The sequence below is a fragment of the Megalopta genalis genome, chromosome 5 (assembly GCF_051020955.1).
Source record: "Megalopta genalis isolate 19385.01 chromosome 5, iyMegGena1_principal, whole genome shotgun sequence".
Classification (NCBI taxonomy): Eukaryota; Metazoa; Arthropoda; class Insecta; order Hymenoptera; family Halictidae; genus Megalopta; species Megalopta genalis.
In genome coordinates, this window is record NC_135017.1 from 9,473,365 (window position 1) to 9,496,374 (window position 23,010).

General features: G+C 47.4%; 3 protein-coding genes across 24 annotated transcripts in view; 2 read left to right on the forward strand and 1 right to left on the reverse strand.

Moving 5' to 3' along the window:
- Positions 1–10,991: 10,991 nt before the first annotated feature.
- Positions 10,992–13,123, forward strand: LOC117220951 (nuclear RNA export factor 1). Its single transcript, XM_033471444.2, has 2 exons — positions 10,992–11,127; positions 11,227–13,123. The coding sequence occupies exon 2, from the start codon at positions 11,273–11,275 to the stop codon at positions 12,851–12,853; it is 1,581 nt and encodes a 526-aa protein (XP_033327335.2). The 5' UTR covers positions 10,992–11,127; positions 11,227–11,272; the 3' UTR covers positions 12,854–13,123.
- On the forward strand, positions 13,122–14,577 carry mRpS22 (mitochondrial ribosomal protein S22). Of its 4 annotated transcripts, none has more exons than XM_076522099.1 (3): positions 13,122–13,397; positions 13,464–13,928; positions 14,004–14,577. In XM_076522099.1, exons 1-3 carry the CDS (start codon positions 13,260–13,262, stop codon positions 14,505–14,507), a joined length of 1,107 nt encoding a protein of 368 aa, XP_076378214.1. In that variant the 5' UTR covers positions 13,122–13,259; the 3' UTR covers positions 14,508–14,577. The 4 variants fall into 4 exon arrangements, with proteins under 4 accessions (XP_076378214.1, XP_033327336.2, XP_076378216.1 ...); XM_033471445.2 differs by having other exon boundaries at positions 13,122–13,350; positions 13,459–13,928; XM_076522101.1 differs by having other exon boundaries at positions 13,212–13,350.
- Positions 14,578–15,221: 644 nt separating this feature from the next.
- LOC117220943 (uncharacterized) overlaps positions 15,222–23,010 on the reverse strand; it is a 162,209-nt gene continuing 154,420 nt past the window's right edge. For 16 of the 19 annotated variants that reach the window (XM_076522080.1, XM_076522083.1, XM_076522090.1 and 13 more), the window contains one exon: positions 15,222–19,381. In XM_076522080.1, the coding sequence (XP_076378195.1) occupies positions 17,993–19,381 (1,389 nt within the window). In that variant the 3' untranslated portion in view covers positions 15,222–17,992. Of the gene's footprint in view, positions 19,382–20,614; positions 20,723–23,010 lie in introns of those variants that run through there. The other 3 variants (XM_076522095.1, XM_076522094.1, XM_076522096.1) reach the window with 3 other exon arrangements.

The window sequence follows — 23,010 nt, forward strand, 5'->3', positions numbered from 1 at the left end:
ATAATAGAAAATTGCAAGCAAACAGACGCTAGAATGCTACACATTATGATGTCAGTTTGTTTAGAATGTTTTCTTCTCGTACTTCCCTCTCTACTTTAGCAGACAAATTTTTTTTATGGAAACAACTTAGAGATCTTAAAAGGGGATGATTCGCCCTTTAAAATGAGCCTACGTGCATCTCTGTAAGATTTTTTTCCACGCAGTAACAACAGTTCAAACGTCGACACTTTTCAGCGCAAGATTTTATCAGTGATTCAACGTCGCACGCACAAACTTCTCGTTCAAAGTGCGGTGGATCGGCAAGAAAAAATCGTAGATCGATGTTTTTGGTCTCGTTGGAAAGAGGACACCGCATTCTTAAGCAAAACGGTAGTTTCAGTAGAGAACAAAATTTCTCCAACTTCTCAGAAAAGTCGAAACTCGAAAAACCACAAAAATGACGATATTTTGATTTTTACCGGTAATCCGGTACAAAAATTTTCCCCTGAGAAACAACTTATAAGGCTCAAAAGAGAAAATTTCAACCTTTAAAACGAGCCTAGGTACATCTTCCTGCGATTTTTTCTGACGAAGTTGCAGTAACTCAAATCTTCGACACTTTCTGACCCAAAATCTGACGATCACGATTGTAATGTTAACTGCACAGTTTTTACTCGAACTGCCATAAGTCATCAAGAAAAAATCGTAGACCGGCGATCTCGGTCTCGTTCGAAAGGGAAGACTTCGATCTCAACGTCCACGGTGATCTCACTCCGGAAAAAAATTCTTTGCATTTGTCAGCCAATCGTAAAGTCGACGATGATCTTAAAAAAAAAAATCGACGAATTTCGTTTCGCGACTGCGACACGAACTGGCTCGACGTGCTGCGATCGTTCCGAAGCGATTGACCAACGTGAAAAAGCCGACGGAATAGACTCGGAGTGTTGCGCATCGCGGAAACGGTGGATTTCTGCAGTTTTTTTTTTGCGGCGCAGTCGGAGAACACGGTGAACGGAGAGATGACAAAGAACGATTTCACAGGCGGTATTGACACACTATAAACCGGGTCTCGGTGAAGAAACAACGTGGCGAGCAGGGGCTGGCGGGGCCGGGAGGGGCGGGGAGGAGGAAAGTTCTCGTTTTTGGCACGAACCGGAGTAAAGAGGCAACGATCCTGTATACGCGAGGAGGATAGTAATTACAGAAGCGGGACTGAAAACGCGGGGTTCCATCAGACCCTGCGAGGCACGATCCTCGATAAGTATAGTTGTTTCAGGATCGCGTCGATGCCTCCTCTACTCCCGCTATCTCATTTTATTGGTACAGGTAACGCGAAAAATTTATTGGTTACGGCGCGAGCTCGTTCAAGTATACCCACAGAAGATGGAGAAACCACGACACTCTCTCCTCTCTCTCTTTTTCTCTCTCTCCCTTCCTTTCTCTCTCTCTCTCTCTCTCCCTTTCTTTCTCTCTCTCTCTTCTCTCTATCTGTCTCCCTCTTTTTCTCTCTTTTCTCTCTTTCTCTCGTTTTCCTCCCTTCCTTTCTCTCTCTCTCTCTCTCTCTCCCTTTCTCTCTCTCTCTCTCTCTCTCTTCTTTCTAACTGTCTCCCTCTTTTTCTCTCTTTTCTCTCTTTCTCTCGTTTTCCTCTCTTCCTTTCTCTCTCTCTCTCTCTCTCTCTCTTTCTCTCTTCTTTCCTTCTCTCTCTCTTCTTCTCTTCACTCTTTCTCTCTCTTCTCTCGTTCTCTCTCTTCTCTTTATCTCTCTCTCTGTCTGCCTGTCCCTCTATTTCCTTCTCTTTCTCGAAGTGGAAGAGCGTAGAATGCTGCAATTTTAGCGGCCATTAGCGTCGACTCGAGAACATTCTTTCACCCGTGCGGATTTTTCAATTGGTCCACGATCCACGCCGGTCAGTTTTAACACGTTGTACGACCGGAGATGTCGTGCGACGTCTTTCGACGCCCGTCTGCGACAAATAGACCGCGGATCTTCGTGCGGAGTAAAAATTGTCTTCGGCAATTGCACGGAGAAGGGGTCGAAAAGAGAACTCCTTTCTCTCTTTAATAATTTCAGTTCAATCGAGTTAACATTCTCGTCGTTTTTAATTACTCGTTTCTGTCGTAGATCCAATGACATGTTCGATCCGAATAAATATACCGCGGATTTTATGCAATTTGCGAGAAACACGAGTAGTTCGAATGCGAAACAGTGAAAGACGTGCGAAGAATTTACGAACACTGTCGTATTCCTGTCGACTCGTGGAAATTATTAATAAGAAAAATGAATGTGTACGTGGTCGCTGTATCTTGAAATTAATGCGGACAGCTTTTATTTTGCATAAAAATCCGCGGCCAAGTAACAAATGCTTTGTTCCCCGTCACCGGGCTGGCTGCTAGTCGCAGTCTGGTAATAAATGCTGCGACTTGCGGCGCTATGATTTCTGTCCACTCAATTGTAGTTTAATTTATAATAATAAAAATAATAATAATAATAATAATAGTAGTAGTAGTAGTAGTAGTAGTAGTAGTAGTAGTAGTAGTAGTAGTAGTAGTAATAATAATAATAGTAATAATAATAATAGTAATAATAATAGTAATAATAATAGTAGTAATAATAATAGTAATAATAATAGTAATAATAATAATAGTAATAATAATAGTAATAATAATAGTAATAATAATAATAGTGATAATAATAATAGTAATAATAATAGTAATAATAATAGTAGTAGTAATAATAGTAATAATAATAATAGTAATAATAATAGTAATAATAATAATAGTAATAATAATAGTAGTAATAATAATAGTAATAATAATAGTAATAATAATAATAGTAATAATAATAATAGTAATAATAATAGTAATAATAGTAATAGTAATAATAATAATAATTTATTCTATCATGTATACAAATAAAAATAGTCTTTGTTGCACAGAACACACAGCGCTGGCAATTTTTCCACGTAAAAATTCTTACAGAATCTTTTTATGCTTCGGTTGCTCGGCAGCGCATAGCAGCGTATTTTTCAGCGTAATAAAATTTTTGGAAAACCGCGATCGATCGAGGATCACGCTCCTCTTTTTTTCGCCGCATCGTCGAGCTGCATCTATAATAGTTGGCGTCTCGGTTGCTTCGTGTTATTCCTCTTCTGCGGTGAATGGACCCGATCACCGGCACACGGCTACCCCCTCATTATCTTCCGATACAGTTTTGCCTCATTTTTTCTCCGCTCCGTGCCCCCTCCGGACCGTCCCCCTCGCCCTCCTTCCCGTTCGAATGCGCTAGGTGCAAACACGGCTTCGATGCAATTTTTCAAACACGCGCGATAAATCGCGCTCGCTTCGCTTATTCACTGGGAGCAGGGTAGGGGTTGGGGTACGGTCGACTTTCTCGGATTAGGTTGATGCTAATTTACGAACGACAGTCCGTAATTACCAGTGGAAACGCTGCAAGTAATTTTTGTCCGCGCTGCGTCTAATCGAATCAACTGTTTTAGGTCTGTGTTGCATTAGCGTTTGCTTTGCGCCTGCAGTCTTGCGCGAAATTTTTTCGATCCGAACAAGATAGACGTCTGAAGAGAGGAGATTCTACTCTTTAAAATAAGCTCATGTGGATCTCACTACGATTTTTTCTCGCGATCTTACGATAGGTTAAACATCGACACTTTCTTATGCAAGATTCATTTGATTCATGATCATTTTCCTGTTCGCAATCTTGTACGAAATTTTTTCGATCGAAACAAGACAGACTGCTGAAGAGAGGAGGCTTTACTCTTTAAAATAAGCTCATATAGATCTTCCTACGATTTTTTCCCGCGATCTTATCGCAGATCAAACATCGACACTTTCTTACGCAAGATTCGACCGTCGTTCTGATGTTTGCTGAATCATAAAAATGACCACTTTATGTTATTATAGTTCGGTACAAAATTTTTTTCGATCAGAACAACTCAGAGGGCTCGAGAGCAAAAAGTTTGCCCTTTGAAATGAGCATAGGTGCATTTTTCTGTGATTTTTCTGTTACAAAATAATAGCAATTCAAACGTTGACACTTTCCGACGTCAAACGTTTGCCGATCGTCGTTCTAATTTCAGCTGCACACTTTTCGTTCAACGTGCGATAAATCGGCGAGTAAAAATCGTTCAATAACGTCTTTGGCCTCGTTAGAAAGCGAAGACTTCGATCTTGACATCTACGGAGGCGTCGGTCCCCCCAAAAAATTTGATGTCGCTTTTATTTCACACGTTAGCATAGATTAAAATATCAGTGAAACGTTTATCTGCAATTAAATTGACACAGATTCTGGGACCTTTCACGCGTGGTCTGTCACGACGGCGATATGCCAGTCGCTTTTGGGAACATAATTACACCAATTAAAAGTCAATCATTACCATTCGCAGCGCTATAAATACTTTCCTTCCGCAGAACGCCTACGTAAATCACAATTTTCAATCAACCCCGTCGAGAACTTTGCAATAAATTTCCTGTTTCAATGCGCAAGACGATTCAAGCTGTGCTGATTCGAGTTGCTCTGATTCGAATTAGGTTCCGCTCCAAATTAGGCTACCCTTCCCCCGTCGCGTCCTACGTTTTCCACGGTCCGTTCCGCGTAGTTTTCAGGCCGGCTCGAAGACGGCTTTCCGCGGAAAACGCGACCGTCCAACGGCGGGAGCGGGCGACGTCGACGACGATCGCGATAAAAGCATCGGACAATAATAAACAATGCGTGAAACGACAAGTACAGTCGGGGCATTCCGCGAGATGGTATCGGGCCGGGCAGAACCCCGCCGGCCGGAGCGCAATCAATCATTCGAACCGGATAAAATATAAAATACGCCGAGCCGGCCGCGCGAGCCCGGCCTGTCCCTGTGTGCCGCGGCCGTGCATGTGTCGCCGTTTTATTTATTTGCACGGTCATGCAAGTTCCGCGAAATTAACGTATTTTTTGCACGCGACCGCCGGCTAGTATGACGGGTCGATCCGCGCCGCGAGCCCGCCGCGAACCGGTGCCGGGCTTTTGTCGTCGGAGGAGGACCTGCCCGCTCCAATCCGCTTCGGCGAGCACCGTTCGTTCAAGAAAACTCGCGGCATTCGCCACGGAATTAGCCCGCTTTTCCCGGGACAATGCTCGCCACTTCTTCAGCTTTTGCTTCAAGTTCCTCTTCGGCTTCCAAGTCGATTTTACAACCTGCTTGCAGGTTTCAGTGTGCGCTAGAGTACTCGATTTTCTGTAGTACAACGTTCGCCACTGTATCTTCTTCTTCAACTGCTTCTTCGTCTTCTTCTTCATCTTCCGAGTCGATTTTTTGCGAGATATTCATCTAAAGGCAGCTTTGAGTCTACTCTTCGGTGCTCGATTTTCTGTAGAATACATCCACCGCTTCTTCATCTTCTACTTCTTCAAGTTCCTCTTCGTCTTCCAAGTCGATTTTCCAACCTGGTTGCAGGTTTCAGTATGCACTAGGATACTCTATTTTCTTTAGCACAATGTTTGCCACTGTATCTTCTTCTTCAACTGCTTCTTCGTCTTCTTCTTCATCATCCGAGTTGATTTTTTGCGAGATATTCATCTGAAGGCAGCTTTGAGTCTACTCTTCGGTGCCCTATTTTCTGTAGAATACATCCACCGCTTCTTCATCTTCTACTTCTTCAAGTTCCTCTTCGGCTTCCAAGTCGATTTTCCAACCTGGTTGCAGGTTTCAGTATGCACTAGGATACTCTATTTTCTTTAGCACAATGTTCGCCACTGTAGCATCTTCTTCAGCTGCTTCTTCGTCTTCTTCTTCATCTTCCGAGTCGATTTTTTGCGAGATATTCATCTAAAGGCAGCTTTGAGTCTACTCTTCGGTGCCCTATTTTCTGTAGAATATATCCACAGCTTCTTCATCGTCTGCTTCTTCAAGTTCCTCTTCGTCTTCCAAGTCGATTTTACAACCTGGATGCAGGTTGAAGTGTAGCATCTTCTTCAGCTGCTTCTTCGTCTTCTTCTTCATTTTCCAAGTCGATTTATTCCAAGATATTCACCTAAAGATATTCACCTTGAGTCTACTATTCAGTGTCCTATTTTCTGTAGAATACTTCTTCATCTTCTGCTTCTATCTCCTTCTTCGTCTTCCACTTCATCCTCTGAGTCGACTTTTTAAGGACACAGTCCGCAGATTTGAACCGATATTTCATTACCATATTCTTCGTAGGATAACGTCCACCACTCCTTCTTCCACTTCTTCTTCACCTTGTTCTTCAGATTCTTCTTCAAATTCTTCTTCAGCTTGTCCTTCAGCTTCTTCTTCAGCTTCGTTTCCAACTTCCTCTTTATCTCCTTCATCGCGTTTTCCAAGGACGCAGGCATCGGACTCGGGTACAGAAACGCCCCATTTCGTCTAAGACCTCTTCATGGACACCGGCTGGGTCTTCGAAGGGGTTCAAGGCCGTGGAAAGGCGAGCGCGTTCGAAATGCTCGTGAAGTCAGACCGGCGGCGACGACGACGACGAGTCGGCGTCGAGTGATGAATGGCAGCCGTAGTATCGCGGTATCGCGGCTACCGCTTGCTTATTAAACTGTTCGGTATTTCTCGTGGACGGGCAACAACGAGTCCCCGGGTTCGGAGGCCTGCTCTCCCGAGAGAGGAGTGTACCCGAGGAGCAACACGAGGCCTGGCGGCGGCGGCGGCGCGGCGGCTGGAAGAAGATCGATGCTCGTCCCGAGCCGGGCCCGAAACTTTTAATAAATGTCATCTGCTACCGAGGTAGCTCCGGCGACTCGTTATAAATTGCTACCGTGCAGAGGATGCCCGAGAGAGTCCTTCTCTCCTCCCCGCCGCTCCCGGCCCCGCTCCTACAGCTCTCCCGAAAATTATCTGATTCCCTGGAACCGAGCGAGAACGTCTCCCCTTTCCCGACCCCGCATTCCAGATCTCATTCATTTATTGGCGCGCGAGAGCACGGGCCGCTCAATTATGCGGACCGATCGCAGATGGCGGGGCTCCGGGTCCCTTTTGACCCCGGTCTCGCGATGCTCGATTTTGGTGGCCGGCGTTTTCGGTCGCGGCTGAACATGATCGAAGTCTGACATCGTGAACGCATGATACCAGGTGGGGCGACGGTGTCACTGGAACGATGGAAATGTGTGGATGGAAAGAGCAAGTTTCGCTCTTTAAAATGAGCTAAGGCTCGTTTGCGTACAATTTTTGGTCGCAAAGTTATGGCTTCGAAGATCGATCGATTTTCGTTTTTGAAACCTGACCTTACGACTCTCGATTTTAGCGACGACGGTACGTTTTTCATTCGACCGGCTGTATATTCGTTAAAAAAAATCGTAGGGTAGTCGTTTCGTGCTCGTTCGAAAGGTAAGACTCTACGCTTTCAAATCACTGTGGTTTCAGGGATGGGAAAAATTTTTTGAACTCTCCGCAGGTCTGTGAAGTTGAAAAATGATAAAAAATGGATAGTATTAGTAAAATTGCAACTGTTATGAACGCAGTAGTGATATCACAAAAATACTTAGGTGGATGGAAAGCACATTTCTCACCCTGTAAATTGAGCTAGGATTCATTGTCCCACGATTTTTATCGACGAAGATACAGAACTTTGAAAATTGCAGAATCTTCTTTCAGCATATAAGCTCGAAAACCGAATCCCCCGTGGCACTCTTTTTATTCAAAGGGCCCCAAAATGGCAAGAAAAAATCGTAAAACCATGCTTTTGGCCTCGTTTGAAAGGGCAGATTTCATTCCTGCAAGACAATACAGCATCATTTGACAAAAAAATTGCGTAAAGCCTACAGACTTCTACAAACTCAAAAAATAGTCAAAAACTGACCATTGATGATAAAATGGTAGCCAACAGGAACACAGTAACCTTACTTCAAAATAATTTATGTTCCTGAAAAGAGCAGATTCTGCTTTTTAAAATGACCTACCGTCGATTGCCCTGCAATTATTTCTCACAAAGTTATAGTACTTTGAATATCGAGAAATCTGCAACTATCGCGGGGAAACTAAAAGTTCGACCACTTAAACGCTAGATAGCCTAATCACTAGATTAATTATGTGCGGGAGAAGTGTCGTGCAGGTCCAGCAAGATCGAGTACATTCGGGAACCTTTTCTTTCAATAATCCCATTAAGTTTCCCGTACAGAGGAGTGCGGGCCGCGCCTAAAAAAATCGAGAAAATATTAAATAACCCTGGCAGGCCGGCAAATAAAAAGCTGTCCGGAGGATGATGCGAGCCGTGGATGGTTGTTGCTTGGACACCCGGTACGAAACGGATGATTGCGCGTTGCCCGCGAACGCAACAGATCGCTACGTTATTATTTTCGCCAGTTATCGAATTAGATGTTGGCTTAACGGGTACGTACGGCAGGGTCGCCGCGTACCATAGGCGTACATACGCGGCTGTTTATCGCCCGATAGCGATCCAAGGGGAGCGGAAAACTTGCTGCAGCAGGTCCATTCAATTTCCAGCGCAATTTTCCCGCTGAACTAGCTCGCCGCCGAGATCGACCGAATCTAATCGAAAGCCGCGCGTAGAAACAACGCTCGGCGAGCGGCGGGTCTTGCTAAAGGTTCGCAAAGTTTTCCGACTCGAGCGAATGGACGTCGACCCCGGGACGAGCGATCCATCGATCCAGCGTGATCCAGTGCCGGAAGGGGCGGCAGGGACCGACGATCCGTGCTCCGCGAGTCGACTTTCTTGCCGGCTCAATTTCCTTCGAGTTGTAAATTATGCCGATTCTAGATCAAACGCCGCGGATGACGCCCATGGGCTCTCTCTCCTCCCTCTCTGTCCTCTCTCCCTCTCACGCGGCGCGTCCCGCGCGTTGTTCCTTCCCGCGAATCGCCCTCTCTATTCCTCTCCAGAGGCTTCGGATTCCCGTCGAAGCATCCCCGAGATTACGGCTCACTCGTTACTACCTACAACGTACTTACGTTACTTTTAGAACTGCTTATTACTGTGATTACCGGCGCATAATGCGACGACCGAGCGTTCTACAATTTATTATTGAATTGCTATAATACGGGCCGACGTGCCCCGGCACGCCGGCGAATTCCTCCGGCCACGAAAAGAAAGGGAATCGCCGCGGAGCCCTCACTTCCTCCTCGAAAACCCATCCGCGCCGACTCTTTGCATCCGGAGACGTCCTCCGACGAGCGCCGAAGTTCTGGAAAACTGGCGGATCGTGACCTCGAGACCTTTCCCGACACCGTCCTCGAGGTTTCATTCGTTTGTTTGGCTGTAACGCGGCGCTTGGGTCCGCATTGACCCTGGAGGAACGATGCTCCATTTTGGACGCTGATCTTCAGGTTCGCGAGTGAAGATGAATGTGGATTCTGACGTTCTAGTTTAGAGGAAGTACTAAATAATTTATATGGACGGAAAGAGCAGATTCTGCTCTTTAAAATGAGCCGAGGTTCGTTACCCTGCGCGCTTTTGTCGCGGAGTTATAGGGCTTTGAATATCGATAAGTTTTCATTCTCAAATCCTGACCCCGAATTTGAGCGATGCTGGAACATTGTTCAATCGATCGACTGTGTATTCGTGAAAAAAAATCGCACAGAGGTCGTTTTGTACTCGTTGAAAAGCGGAGACTTCACGCTTTAAGACCACTACAGTTTCAATTACAAGAATAATTTATTGAACATCTCAGAGATTTGTGAATATGAGACATCCTTGTCTGAAGGATCGCGATCCTTGTTACTGAAGCTGCAGCTGTTTACGATAAAACAACGTTATTATAAAACAACTTAGGTATCTAGAAAGTGCAGATTCCGTCCTTTAAAATGAGCTAAGATTCATAGTCGTACGATATTTTGTTACCAAGTTACAGAATTTTGAATGTTGCAGAATCTTCCTTCTACGAGAAGCTCGAAAATTCATTCAAAGTGCCACAAATTTGCAGCAAAAAAATCGTAGCGTTTTGTTTTTGGACTCGTTTGTAAGAGGAGACTTCAATCTTCAAAAGCACTATAATTTCACTGATTAAAAAAAAATGTTTAAAGCCTCCAGAGTTTCGCGAAGTTGAAAAATGATCAAGAAATGACGATTGTTGCAAAAATGGCGACCATTAGGAACATAGTAAAGCTATTGTGAAATAACTTAAGTGGCTGGAAAGTACAGATTCCGCCCTTTAAAACGAGCTAAGGTCCATTGCCCTACGACATCTTTTCGCAAAGTTACAGAACTTTGAATATCGACAAATTTCGGCTGCGGTGTTGCCACATCTCCGTAAGGACAACGATCGAAGGCGTCTCACGCCCTCGGATGATAAGTGGCGGTGCCCCCTTACACTTGCAATGCAAATCCGAACCTCGACCGTATCAGGCCCACTTTGTTTCAATTGCGGGACGTACCTGTGGGCCTGATAATCGGAAGGTCCCCGCGCGTCTCCATTAGCATTTTTCCACGGCGACGCGACGGCGTCTAAATCGCGCACTTAACGTGGCAGCGCGTATCTGGCTGGTCTCTTAGGGGTCACCGCATATGGTCGTGGCCATTACCGTGCATCTGGTCGGATGTCTTCCCCGGTTTCGAGAAAAATCCGGCCGGCTGGTATATAACTAGCAGATCGTTCGACGGGGATTTTTCCTTTTCCGGCGACGTGAAACGCGGAAGAGGATCGCCCAAGGCGCAACGTGCCGACGCACACACGGCCGCCGATGAGGCTGGCATCATCGATACCCTGCGAACAGGACGAAATCACCGGTCTCGGGCCTCTATCCCACCATTTCGACCATCCTCTCATTGTTGCTTTCATGCGTGATTGGCCTGACACGGCCAAACCCAGGCCGTCCTGTCCTCAAATCGACTTGCTGACCTGATCATTCCTGGACCAATACCGGGGCCAACGGGTCCATCGGAAGCACCTTGTCCAATTTTAACGTCCTCTTCCGCTTTTTATACCGTCTGCGACATTTTTACCCAAGGGTTTTGCAACGTGTCGCACTCTGAGAAGAATGAGCCGTACTTGAGCCCGCTTGGGGACCGTAGCGACCGGTAAGTTGCCGACTGCTTCCACGAAATGGCTGGTAGATAGCGCTGCCGAATATCAACAATGTCGCGTTGTAGACGGACAAATATATGCAACAATATATCGAACAAATGAGACGAAAGATGAGGCACGTTTTCGTAGAGTAAGGATTTCCGAAACAGGTAATTTGTTGAGCTCAATTGTGATATTTTTAATTCATATTTTTCGCGACGAGAATGACCTAACCTAACACCAGATAAAATAAATATTGCTTCTTGTAGGTACGAGTGATTTTTTAATATAAAGGATTGCCGTTAGTTCGCAAAGATGCAGCGGACGAACTTGCCCATAGTGCCCATGCAGCTGGACTCGTCCATAGCGATTAAGATCAGCATGGGTGGATCGATGTTTCAAGAGAGGACTTTAATGGGCAGGTCCGACGTGTGGCACAAGGTCAGAATATTGAAGGGCACGCAATACGATAAGGAGATCGTGCTGAAGGCTATCTTGAACGCCATTGAGCCTGCAGAGTTGGTGCCTGTTAAGTACCAGGCCATCGGCGAGGACACGTACTTCCTGGCACGAAACTGTGCGCATGCACTGGACAAATTATGCAAGACCAACTTAATAATAAAGAATCCCGAAGGGGACCCCTTGATTTTAATAGTAACACTGGGTTTCGCGTCTATCCACGATCTAAAAATCAACCTGCAGCCGCTGCTCCTGGCAGGTCTGGCCAAGAAATACGATCCCAATAAAAAGAGCCTGGACTTGGAACAGTTTCACAAGGACCCGGACATGTCCAAGGCCATCTACTGCCCTCTGACCCAACAGAGAACGTTCAACCACGTGATGAAACTCACGAAAACCGCGATCGCGACGGTCGAGCATCTGAACCTCCAAAAGAACGAACTGTTCAACCTGATACCGATGGAAACTTGCGGTCTGACTTCCATCAAGTACCTGGACTTGAGGCACAACAATCTCTACAACATGGAGGTCCTAACCCCCCTGAAAAATATGCCTATAACGAAGCTATGGCTGGACGGGAACCCTCTTTGCGAGAACTATTCGAAACCTAAGCAATACATCGAGTCCGCTAAAAAGTATTGCCCGTATCTGGTCCAACTGGACGGGGTCTACGTGAAGACCAGCTCTCTGCCGCTAACCTACACGAGATACCTGAAGAATGAGGAGAGGAAAGAACTGGTCTCCAAATTCGTCAATCATTTCTTCAATCTGTACGATCAAGGCGACAGAACGGTCTTGAGAGGACTCTATCACAAGAACGCGTTTTACTCGATGAATTCGGGTATTCCCGGCGCGGTGGCGCACAAGAAGAACCTGACGCAGTTCACCGCCTGCAGAAACCTGACCAAAACAGCGGACCCGAACAAGAAGAGGCAACACCTGTACTATGGCCCGGACAATATTTTGGGCGGGCTGAAGAGGCTGCCGAGGTCCTACCACGACAGAAGCTCGTTCATCTGCGACCTGATCTTCGACGATGGAATGTGTCTCGCCATTTCCGTTGGAGGTCTCTTCAAGGCTATCTTCAAGAACAACGTCTCGCAAGTCCTGGCGTTCAACAGGACCTTCGTCCTGCTGGCCGGCGCCGATAACGAATACAACATTCTTAACGACCAGTATTTCGTGGAGCTCCCCGTCAAGGAAGTTCTCCCCTCCAGCATCGACTCCAAGATCTCGTACGACGACATCGTGCCAACGTGCTTCAGCAGCACCGAGAAGAAGGAAATAATGAACAAATTTCTCGAGATCACGACGCTGAACGAAGAATGGGCCAAGACGTATTTGGAAGAGTGCAAGTGGAACCTGAGACAGGCCATCGGGAATTTTATGAAAGACTACAAATCCTCGGCCGTTCCCACCGACGCGTTCTCGAGATAGTATTATGATTTCTTGTGAGAGAAAGTTCTCAATCGGACAATTTAGAAAATTATGATCTTTTTGTCGCGGAATATCTTCTTCGCCTCGAGTTACGAACTGAAATCGAACGAAGCGGAATTTCGGGACTTAAGTGCAATTCGTTTTGAGTTTAAGTCTCCGTGGTTTCGTGATTTATCGAATTTCTGCGATGGGAATCGTTTCCGCAGACGGGACTGGCGTAAGCCTTGTATATATTACAATATTGTTTTTAATAAAGTATTTTTAAAGCCATGTAACGTAGAAACACAGACGAGGTGGTAGAAAGAAAATAATTTGATCTGATAGACCGGCAGAGGTCGCAGCATTACAATTCCATTCACTCTGGAGTCGTGCGTGCGGTTAAGTTTTCATAAACATTGGAGGAACAATGTTCACACGATCGAGTTTAGTCTTGGAAAAAGTTTACAAACAATCTACTTCGATACGCCGCTTCTGTTCGACAATCTCCGAAGCAGAAGGTGACTTAAAACAATTTTCTTGCCGGTTGTTACTTCGATTTTACTGTGTACGTAGGTTATGTTCTCTAAATGTTATTTCCTTATTCGAAAACAATGTTTCTTTTACAGCGCAGCCGGACCCTAGGAAGATCTTTTTCCACTGGGACGTTCAGTTACTGTTGAAGACATTAACACGTGCCGATTATGAGAAGGTCTTCCAACCGCGCAAAGACGGAAAGCCATTGAAAAATTCAATTATGAAATTTTTAACTACCGAACAACTGATGGAATACGAACGGAGAGCGGATAAAAAAGCATTTACACGACTGCAAATGCCGCCTGTGGTGGAAGCTCAGGAGGACACTGTTAAGGTGATCGAGGAAGACCCTGGACTAATAGGGCTAACCACTGCGAAACATGTGTTCACCGATATCAGTTTTGGGATTAGCAATAAAAACAGACTTATAGTTGTTCGAGAACCAGACGGCAAGTTACGACACGCGTTTATGAATGAAAGGAGTAGAATGAACCAGGTGTACTTCCCTGTGTACGGCAAGGAGATTGAGACACCTAAGATGTTTTTTGATCCACACCTTGAAGTAAGCATCGTAGTCATCTGACATTAGAAAATTCATGCAAGATACATTATGCTGAAACGATTTATTTTATTTCAGAATTTACTGGAGAGGGAAGAGTACATATTCATTTTGGACCGTGCCTGCATACAGTTCGAGCCCAACGACTCCGAGTATCATAGAGTCACGAAGCGGGTTTACGAAGATGTAAACTTGAAGAGAAACTTCGAATCGTTGCGATCTACCAGGCATTTTGGTCCGCTAGCATTCCATTTGGCTTGGGAGAAGAAGATCGATAATTTGCTGGTCGATGTAATTCACAGCCAGAGGATAGACGAAGCTGTGGCGCTCATAAAGCTCTACCACATCTTTCATCCTCAAGCTCTATCCGCCCAATCCGCACCATGCGAGGACGATATAACGATGATCAAGTCCTATGCCAAGTTAGAATCGTCGATGAGACGCGATATAGACCACGCGTTGTTAAAGTACGAAAAACTGGAAAAGGAGATACAGAAATTCGAAGCAAAGAAATTGAAATTGCAAGATTCCTCGGTATCTACCGAGGAAGATCATCCGGATGAACCGAAACAAGATCAGTAATTGTCTGGATAAACTACCACACAAGAAACTCCCACTAAAGAAATTTAAAAAAATATATAATTATTGTTAATTTTCTGTAGTAATCGTTTAATCGATTTTATCCCGTCCGAATTTATTTTCCATCCGCCACACTTTCGACAATTCTTATAAAACAATTAATTTTATGACATCACAAACGTAATATGCGCATTTTTATTATCGATTATGAATGAATTAATTGTAAATAGTTCGTATTTATAAAGAGGTTCGTGAAAGAATTTTTGAATTTATTGGCAAACACTTTAGCATAAGAAAAACCCTCGGTTTTATAATATAGAACTCTCAAGATAAATAATCGTAACGATTCATAGAATAATATCGAATCATTATAATTCAAACGAACCTATAGATGCTAGAATTAGCTAGACGACGCTTTAGAAAATCAATGTCGTTCTAGCGGAAGTATCTAGAACGAATTTGACTAAGTAGTTTGAGCGTTTGCCACTGCGTCGACTGGCGCCATTTGGATGTTTCAAACCACGATAAAAATCGTAACTTCTTTTTCATTGTTCTCTTCCGTTTTAACAATAAATAAATTGTTCTACTGGTACGGTATAGCTGGGAAAGGTTCTTTGCTGTTGTATATTTCGTTAGAATGATTAGTATAATCCATAGATTGGCAGATAAAAATGTTTCTTTGGAGCAAGATAGCGGTGAGCATGGGAGCCGGTTCGGTGATTATTTAATCGATTATTTTATTACGTGATAGTACTTACAAACATTTACAAATGTAACAAGTCAATTCGATTTGGCGTACAGGATCGTCGGGAAACATTAGATATCGATAATATCGGCTAATGTTACGGATGAAATTAAATTGGTACTCGGGTCGTCCCGCTCTGCGTCGATTTTTTTCTCGCGAGAGAAAACTTGTTGCTCGGTAGGCGGGTGAGTGAGTAGTAGTGGGGGGAGCGTGGGAGGGGCCAAGGGCGTGGCGAGTTCAAGAGAGGTTGGCCCTAAGGCGGGGAATTCAAGCTGGAGCAACGTAGTCCCTCAAAAAATATATATGTATATATATGTATAAATAAAACGTTGACCAATGAGAAGCGAGGATGAAGTTAATCGACGACAAGAAAGAACAATAGGACAGGATCGTCGAGGAAAAAACTAAGCACGAGAGAGAATTCGGGGATGCATCGGTAGAAAGCAGCTTTGTACAAATGCAATGTCGGCTGTAGATTGCGTGTATGTAAGTACCTACTATCCGTGAATGGAACAATATACAGGTCCGATCGCGGGCAGCGCGATCGGAACAAGACTGTGCTCTCGTTTGTCGGAAAATGGATGGTGGGCGGGGTGGTGTAACGGGGGCGGGTCGGGAGGGGTGGACAGGGATCGTCTATCGCGTCTTGTCTCGTTTAAAACACACACTCGCTGGAACAGAATTGAAACTGCGATCGATGATCCTCGTTATTATCCATATTCTTACGCACGTATTTATTACTCTTATCGTTAAATATTTAATTATTACTTCCATATAGATGTGTTTTCCTGGCTGTTTATGTAGAAAATAAATGAGAGCACGATCACTCGCAAGTGTAGCAAGACGAAACCTGACTAATCCACTATGTTTAAGTTGCCGAATACGGCGATCAAAGAAGGCGCGGGGGAACTGGGGGGCGCGTGGAGTGGCGAAATGGCGCACGATTCGAAGTAACGTAACCGGTAAACGAACGGGTTGTTTTGAGGCAAGCACTGAGTCGAATCTATAGGCTATTAGGCCTCGCGAAGCAAAAGTATGCGTGTATCGATTATATAGGTATATCTCGGATGTCTGTCGAGCGTCGGGAACACACCCTTCTTCTCCGATTTCTTCTCCTCCCTCTCATTTCTTTCGTCGTTCTCCATCGGGGCTGGAACGCCTTCCTAAGCGAAGAGAAACGTTGTTCGACGAGATCTGTTGAGTATAACATCGACAAATCGTAAACAGAGAATCTCTAAATCGAAACGAATCCGCTACTCGGCGCACAAACTCGAACGTAAAACGTCGGTAACGTAAAACAGATCGTCTTCTCCAATCGGTTTCCCGGATTCGCTCGGGGCGGGGCCACATGCGCCGCCCATCGTTCTCGCTCGGCCCATCGCCGGCGTGTTCGCCGCACGAAACAGGATCGAAGGGTGAACTATCGACGAGCTGATGCGATCCAAGCGAATCAATTAATTGGCTAAGTGTAATTAGGAATGAATCTTGTGTAGCGTAGAAAGCGGCGGGCCGTTCGGCGACTCGGCTCCGCCCATCGACACGATCTTGAACGGTGCACGCCCACGCGGAGCAACCATCGAAGCGAGTCGCGATGCTCGCCGCCGCGTTTCGACCGGTAAATATTGAGCAATGTTCCTTTCAATCTTTGCCTCTGTCCGTCGAATAAATTCATCGATCCTCGGAATCTCCGCCCTCAATCCTCACCGACCACGTCCCCTCGCATTTGCTGATTCAACCTCCGCCCCTTCACGGTCATTTTCGCCCGACTTACTCTCGATCATCGCCACCTTCTCGTCGATTACTAGAAAAGGGAGAACGGTGCTCGAACGAGGATTGCACGGAACAGGATGGAAATCGTTTCCGAATGAACGAACGAACATATAATCTACATAAAAAGATCTAATAATAATCTACATAAAAGAAGAAATAAACATCGCTCGACAATAACATCCTCCTTTTTTTAAACGATTCTCCACCCAGTCCGGCGCAATTTACATGATTCGATGTGTCTCAATAGTCTACCCTATCTTAAATACTCGTTTAAATATAAATTTTCCCCCGTCGTATATGTATCGTAGGATATAGCGAGCACACCGACACAGTGTGCGCGCGCTTGCTTGCTTGCAATGTATCGATTAAAAAATGCGAGGGCGGCGTGAGTCGATGGGTGCCGATTGTGTTTCCATCGATAATTTTTGGCACAGTCGTTGCGGAAGGGGTCGCTCGAGCCTTCGTAGAAGCCACTCAAGCCTCGCGGACACCGGGATCACCCGAAACTCGGCCGAGGAATCAACGCTTCGATTACACGCGTCTCCGGACACATCCCGTTTTACGATTATTAATACTATTACCGTTTAATTATGATATTCGATATTATAAATAACGCGTGACTCGCTCTAAACATTCTCTACGCAGTACTCCCTACATTCCCGGCGACCGTTCCGTTTCCGGAACGGTTCGCAGACCGTCTACCGTTTACAGAGACTGACCCGTCGAATTCGATTCGTCCTAATACTGAAAAGCGTCCTGTGTGTGTCTGTGTGTGTGGTCGTACGTTTTATAATGATAATCGAGCGCGCGCGCGCGAGGCCCCTCACCCCGCGGCGGGAGCCCCGCCGCGTGGCAAACGGGCGGTGACCCGGCTGGCCACGCCCAGGGGCCGGCCGTTCGGCGCCGGTGGGCGGGGTTAACTCGCAAGCACGGCCTCGGCGGTGATTTTGATCAAGGAGGACCGACCTCTCGGTCACAGAATATCGGTCTCGTAGATTTTGCTGGTGGTCGTGGTGGTGGTCGCGTTCGGTGCGACGGTCGACACGGCGTTGCCGGTCGTCGCCGCGGCGCCAGCCGATTGGTCGTTGCTCTCGGCGCAGACGGCGGCGTTGCTCGGCCCGTTTCCTGGCCCGATGGAGATCGAGTTGCCGACCGTCTTCGCAGCTTCCTGCTCCCCGTTGTTCTCCTCCGGTCGCGGAGGCTGTTGCCCGTCCACGGAAGACTCCTGAGAAATTGAGGGTTTGCCGGTCAGGCTGGTCAGCGAGCCTGAACTGGCGGTGCTGAGGCCCAGGCCCATCTTGGCCAGCAGGTTGCTCTCGGAGCCGGTCTTCTTGAGGAGGTCGGGCGGGGCCGGCGGTACGGCTGCCAGGCCAGCGGTGTTCCTCTGCAGCTGTTGGAGCCGCGCGTACTGCTCCTGCAACGCCTTCTGCTTGCGCAGCAGCTCCTGGTGGCGTTGCTCCAGCTGCTCCTGCCTGCCCTTTCGGCTCTGCATCCCCTCCTGCGAGTTCACGCTCTCGCAGGAGCTCGAGTTGCTCGCGGACAACACCGCGGACGACTGGGAGGACGAGGAGTTGTGGAGGCCGGGCTCTAAGGTCGCCGTCGCGTTGTTGGTTGCTTCCGCCGGCAGCGCCATGGGCGGCTTGCCCTCTTTCGGCATGGTCCCACGGGCTGGCGGCCTGCGCAGGGTGGAGTTGCCGGTCTGCAGGTTGCAGGCGTGATTCCTGGGCGGCAACTGGGGACTGGTGGGGCTGGCCAATGGGGATCTGGAGCTGGTTCGCGGCGGTGGAGGGGGCGGCACCCGTCTGGCGGTGGCTAACTGTAACAGCTCCGCGTTCCTCTCGGGAACTGGCGGCTTCTGGCCCGGCACGAAACCCTGCGGCAACAGCGGCAGGCTCGGCTGGTCCTGCAGAGTCACCTGCAGTCTCGCTATCGGCGGCGAGGTGTCCGTGTCCGAGCTAGATGGGTAGGAATGCAACCGCCTGAGGGTCCCGCCGGGAGCCTGTGCCGCGGCCACGCTCACCACGGCCCCGCTGACGGCCAGGACACCGCTGGACGAGTCCACGCTGCCCTTTCTCCCGATCTCCGAGATGCACGGCGCTCGTCCAGGTGTCCCGGTGACCGGTGGAATGGCGGCTTCTCTGCTGCCCGACCTGCCCATCTCGGACAGGATCGACGACGAGCCGGACACGTGGCCCAGCTGGGAGCTCGGCCGCGAGAAGGTCTGCAGCTCGTCTAACAGAGCGTCGAGTGCGTTCTCCGGACGCTGCTGATGGGCGGTGGGTGGCTCGTGAGGGTGGGACCCTCCCCCGATGACGCTCGCTGACCCCACGACAGTGCGTTCCGCTGGCACAGGGGCAGGTGCCTGTTTCGGACAGGGTTTCAAGGTTACGTCGGGCTCCCGTTGGGGCGGGACGTGTTCTCCGGGCGGCACTGGTTGGCCAAGTCTCTGGCTGGGTTGCCACGCTTACGACGGTGGCTGGAGCCACGGTTGTTTAGTGCTCGATAGGTGCGAGAACAGGGGATATGGGAGGGTGCAGACACCGGAGCGAGATTGTTCGTGGGTTTCGAAGGCGTGAGAGTGAGCCTAGCGGCTGACAGTGGTGCAGACGTGGCAATCCAGCGTTTGAAGTTGCCTACCGTTGCCGCCCGTGCGTGCGGGCATGGGCGTCGATGAATCCTCGAGGCCTCGTCAGAAGATCTCTGGGGCGAGAGGGTCTTCTGACGAGCGGCTCTCGTTCCAAAAGCAGTGCATCGAGGCGTCGACGGTCGTTCGTCGTTCCTGCCGGCCCCATGGACACGCCCATGGGGAGGGGGGAGGCGTGGCTCGCGCGTTCGGCGCCGCGCGACAGTTTGTTCTTTTTTACCGGTGGTCCCGATGAACAGACCGCGAGCCTTGGTCGGTGACTTATCGTCTACGGCATGCTGATAATAGTAGAATGTGCGCGAATGTGTTCCATGCAAGATGCCGGTGAGACAATAATAATGGTGAGCGGGGCTAGAGCGTGAGGGCGAGAGAAACAAAACGTGAAGAGAGGCGATGTAACGAAAATGTAAAAACATGATTCGAACACAATAAATCGAGATGAGAACGATGATCAATGTGCAGGGTGTCCTAAGAGGAAACTGGTGAACCACACTCGACACCCATTTGTGAGAGGAAGGTGATTACAATCTGTACAGTAATTATTTTTCGATTATTGATATTTAACAAATTATCGACGAACAGCGACGGTGCGTGATACCGCGAGAAACGGAGATATTCGACGGTGCTTACTACGGTCTATTACCGGAACGTCTTTGTCGGACAGTGCTGGCTCGTTGCTTTCCTCCCGGGACACCCGGTACATCGTAATACCGGTGACGCGCGGTTTATATGTATATCGACACGATCGAGCGAAAAGAATCGATGGTCTTGCGAGAGATCAACATGAGACAGAGAGGCATAGATATACAACAAATGAGACGAGAGACGATTGAAACGAGAAAACGAGAAAGACGAGAAAAAAAAAGAAACATAAAGAGAAACCAAAAAGAAAAAAAAAAGAAAAAAAAAACAAAAAAAGATACGTATGCATTATTTCCGTTAGATAGTTACCTGCGGTCGGGTGTTATGCGTTTTGTGCGTGCGTTGTGCGTGTTACAAGTCAGTACTCGTTTGGGGCTCTTTTACGTTTGGCATCGATTGCTGTCCGGTATTAGTCAACTTAAAAAAAGAAACAGAGAAACGGAAAATCAAAAATCCAAAAATCAACAGATGGCCGTGAATTCGGTCGCGTGCACGCTCGACTGGTTGCCGAATACGGTCGGTACGCTCTAATCATTAATTATCCATTAATAATCCTCTTTAGTCAGTGTCCAATCGTGACGTAACAGAACCAACGGGGAAGCCATATTTATCGGACGGGGCTGTGGGGGACGGTTCGAGGGGGGAGGTCGGGGCTAGCGTCGTCGGGCGTCGAGGAAAAAGGGTGGGGGGGCGGCGGACCCGGTCGGTTACTTCGTCGACACCCGATAGATCGACGCGTGGGCCAAGCTCGAGAGTAAAACGGCACATGCAGAATACGCTACAGTACGTGCTCAGAACCTTCTCGCAACTACGTGTACACACACAGTATAACTTTCTCGTTAAATACACACACACACACACATGCCGCATGCTTTTGCCGTATATTATACACGGAGGGGACATGCTCTGAGTATAGACTTGCGAGTAAACAGAGGTGTGAAAAGTGGCCAATCGTCAATCAAAGATACACAGTCGAAACCTTCGGTCCAATCCTTATAGTAAGGCAGTATATACATATGTATACATAGACGGACTCGAGAGTCGAATAGCTGCGTATGTGTACGTTACGATACGCTTATATCGTGTCCTTGGTGGTGTTTTAACGATTACAACGCGACGATTTATATTAGAAGATCAAGGTCAATTGGCGCTCCACCAAGAACACTTGTACACATGGGCGGGGCGTTTGAAGTGGGCGGCGACCCTGTGGGCGTTCACGGTTTCATAGAGCACGGAATCTCAGTTTTGAAAATTTTTCTATCGCCGACAGGGCCGCGCGTCGCTTCACAGGGGTATACTTGAAAGCCTCTGTGGCTTCCGGAGTCACGAGAACAGACGGCCTACGTGAAAGATACGTTAAAACTATGGAATTATTGCTGGTCGACGAGGGGGTTGCACTCTCGGTAAAGACTGATATATTATGATGCTGAGGAGTGTCGGAGGGTGCACAAAAAACGGAACGAAATAAAAAAAACTGCACGTACCATGAACGGGTAAAGAAATCGTGACGATGAATGAAGAAAAAATAATGATGACAAGTAGATTCATCCCCCATCCCCATGCAAGTCAAACAGTATCCCTCGGTTCGTACAAAAGCCACAGAGACTTTCAGACACCCGTTTTCGGATGCCCTACTCTGTACATACGATATACAGAGAGAGAGAGAGAGAGAGAGAGAGAGAGAGAGAGAGAGAGAGAGAAAGACAGAGATATAGAGAGACAGAGACATAGAGAAACAGAGTGAGAGAAAGAGATAGAGAGTGAATGAGAGAAAAAGAAAATGAGAGAGACAAAGAAATAGAGAGAGAGAGAGAGAAAGAGAGAGTGAGAGAGAGAGATAAAGAGAGGGTAGGGAAAGAAAATAGAGCGGGGCCGTGTGTATACGAAATCTGTGTATCGTACAAAGTATCGACGGATGGGACGAGATGGCGAATGAAAGTTTGATGGCGAGAAAGCGAGGTGGTGGGGGGGGTGCGAGATCGATTCGGCGGTGGATGATTGAACTGGCGGCCGAGCAGAGCGAAGTAAGCACAGTGCTGGGGGTTTGAATTTTCGTATGAGAGCGCGGGAAATTTGAATGACGAATGAGTATATCTTCACGAAGAGAGACTTTCCTGCGTCAAATGTTCCGAGTTCTGGGCGACACGTAATGTGCCGGTCGTATATACATATACATTTGTTTGCAATCGTTTCTTCAGTTCTGGGCCAGGCTGATCGGTTAGGAAATTTTGTTGGCGTTTATTTTTGTTTCTATTTTTCTGAGAAAAGAACCGGGCCCAGTGTTTCTCACCCTGTCGTGCACGGCGAGCAGAGGAAAGTCACGATTGATCGGTGAACCCGATCAGTCTGGTTTCCTCCCGAGGGCTAGCTCTAGTTTCCTCGAATGTTTCTTTCTCTTCTCTCCCCGTAAATCGAGTGATGACGGTGCTGGGGGTTTAATGATGGCTTGAGATGAGGGTTGGAGGTGAGGGTGGTTCAGCGCTCTCGACGACGATCACGTGCAATTTCGTCGCCGTGGTCTCAATAATCCGGGGGGAAATCCAATGTAAACCTTGTGTGTACGAGAAACAAAGACGGGGCGTGGTTTCGGGGCTGGGGTGGGGGCGTGGGCGGGGCGAGGGCGTGGGCGAGGGCGGGGTCTGCTTGTTACACCTTACTATAAGAAGTGGATTGGAACGAGCGGTTCTATTTGTCTTTTCGTTCGA